This window comes from Dama dama, chromosome 5 (assembly GCF_033118175.1).
Source record: "Dama dama isolate Ldn47 chromosome 5, ASM3311817v1, whole genome shotgun sequence".
In the NCBI taxonomy this organism is placed as follows: domain Eukaryota; kingdom Metazoa; phylum Chordata; class Mammalia; order Artiodactyla; family Cervidae; genus Dama; species Dama dama.
Window position 1 is genome coordinate 2,383,577 of NC_083685.1, and position 2,185 is coordinate 2,385,761.

Genomic DNA, 2,185 nt, shown 5'->3' on the forward strand with positions numbered 1-2,185 from the left:
CAGCATCCTCATCAGGTTGGGGTCCAAAGTGATCCAGGAGGGCGTGTGGACCCACCAGCAGCCAGAGAGCAGGGCTGAACCTCTCAGTGTCCCTCACCTCTGTCCTGGTCACAAAGGCAGGGCTTTGCCTGGAATCCCTGGTCATCATTGCCATGGGGATTCCGTGTCCCCACTGCTCCCTCTGCAGGAGATGGTGCTTTCGGATCTGGGCTCATCAGGGGCATCATAAGCAGAGGGACGTGAGCATATATGTGGAGCCCCTGCTCCTGACAGTCCACAGACCACCCCGACCCTGAAGTAGGAAATGCTCCGATGGGGTGGAGAGGAGAGGAGGGGAGGGCAGGACACAGCCAGCAGGTGTGGGTCAGGAGAACCACTTCCGGGGTTCCCTGCATGCTTCAATGTATCACCGGTGCCCCTCACTCCTCAAGGTCTCTGATCTGATGTTTCAGGAGCAGAGTTCACACCCTGGGGGACAATCCGCCTGCTGGGATGGTCCACAGACTCTGCTGAAGGCACATCTGGGAAAGCCTCCTGCTCCTGATCTCAGGGGAGGGAGCTCAGCTCCACGGCTCTCTTGTTCACATGGATGATCAGGGTGCACTTCAGTGGTATCAGAATCTGTTTACATTTTTGAGACTTCAGCAAAACTGACTAAACAATTGAGAGTACAATTATTATGAACTAGAACATGCCCCAGGAATTCATTGATTCTGGGGAATTTATTTAAAATTTGACAGTTCTCTAAGAACAAGCCCCTGACAGGCTGAGGTTCTCGTCCTGGTTTCCATCTGCCTGTGTCTCTGTGAGAAGCCCTGTTGTACCAGCCTGCACGGTCAGAGTCAGCCACGTCCTCAGGCTCCAGCATAGAGACGAGCAGGAGCCCTGCGTCGTACGAGGCACCTTTGGATACTGAAAACCCGCGGGGGACCCTGGAGCCTGGTTCTTCCTGGAGTCTGAGTGGTAGGACAGGAGGACTGAGGAGGGCTCGCTGGCTCCTGCTGGTCCCAGTACAGAGCACAGCAGCGACAGTGATGTCCCTACTCAGGGTGCGGGAAGCCACAGCGTCACCTGTGGTCTGCGGGGGGCAGGGGTCTCCCCACACACGTACCGTGACACACCACTGATGGTGTCACAGTCCAGGGCATCAGGGCTGCGGTGTGGACGCCCACACCAACCAGCTCTAGGGGCTTAGCTATCCTGTGTGAGAGAAACCAAGAATAACCAGGGGCAGAATTCATATACCTGCAACCTTAGAGACGACAGCTAACAATACGGCCATTAAGTTGAGATTCTTCTAAATTATCAGTTGAAAATAATAGGAAAACACACTACTCAAGATCAGAAATTAAAATGATAGTGTTTGAATAAGTTGGTTTGAAATTGCTGGTTTGAACAAATTTGCTTTCCACTTAATGGTCTCTCGTGGAGCAGAAGGACTGGAAAGAGCAGCTGAGGGCGTTGGGGTGAAAACTTTGGCAGTAAGCTGTAAAGTACAGCCAAACGTTCTTGTTCCCACCGTGTGAAATGAAATAAGATTTATGTCCATTTCACAGCTGTTGCTACAGTGTCTGCTTTGACAGAGATGTTTCAGCCCTGGGAGGCCCATGTCAGGAGCAGAGCAGGTTTTTGTCTCACTTCCCCCAGGCCTGGAGCACTGTGCAATCTTCATAGCTACTACTTCCGTAAGGTGCACAGTAATAATCCCCCTCGTCTTCAGCCTGGAGCGAAGTGATGGTCAGGGTGGCTGTGTTGCCAGAACTGGAGCCGGAGAACCGGTCGGGGACACCCGAGTATCGAATGGTAGTACCATAGATAAGGCTTCTGGGGCCCGATCCTGGGATCTGTTGGTACCAGTTCAGATAATTGCCATAGCCAATGTTGTTGCTGCTCCCAGTGCAGGAGATGGTGACCGTCTGACCCAGGGACCCGGACACGGAGGGTGGCTGAGTCAGCACATCCTGGGCCCAGGATCCTGGAATGGGGAGAGACAGAGATGGTGACTCTGGGGACCAGACACGAGAGCAGGGAGCAGGGCCTGTGAGTCTTCCCAAGACCCTTCCCCTGTCCCCCCATCCAGTCACCTGTGCAGAGAGCGACCAGGGTGAGAAGCAGACGGGACCAGGCCATGGTGGACATGGTCAGGGCGTCCTGCCTTCTGTGGCCCCACAGCTGAGCAGAGCGT

The 2,185-nt window shown here is 54.2% G+C and overlaps 1 gene segment (V, D, J or C); it reads right to left on the reverse strand.

Annotated features, from left to right (window-relative positions):
- Window positions 1-1,625: 1,625 nt before the first annotated feature.
- On the reverse strand, window positions 1,626-2,185 carry LOC133055686 (immunoglobulin lambda variable 1-40-like). The segment is given in 2 exon segments: window positions 1,626-1,975; window positions 2,085-2,185. Coding segments are annotated over 2 exon segments (396 nt in total).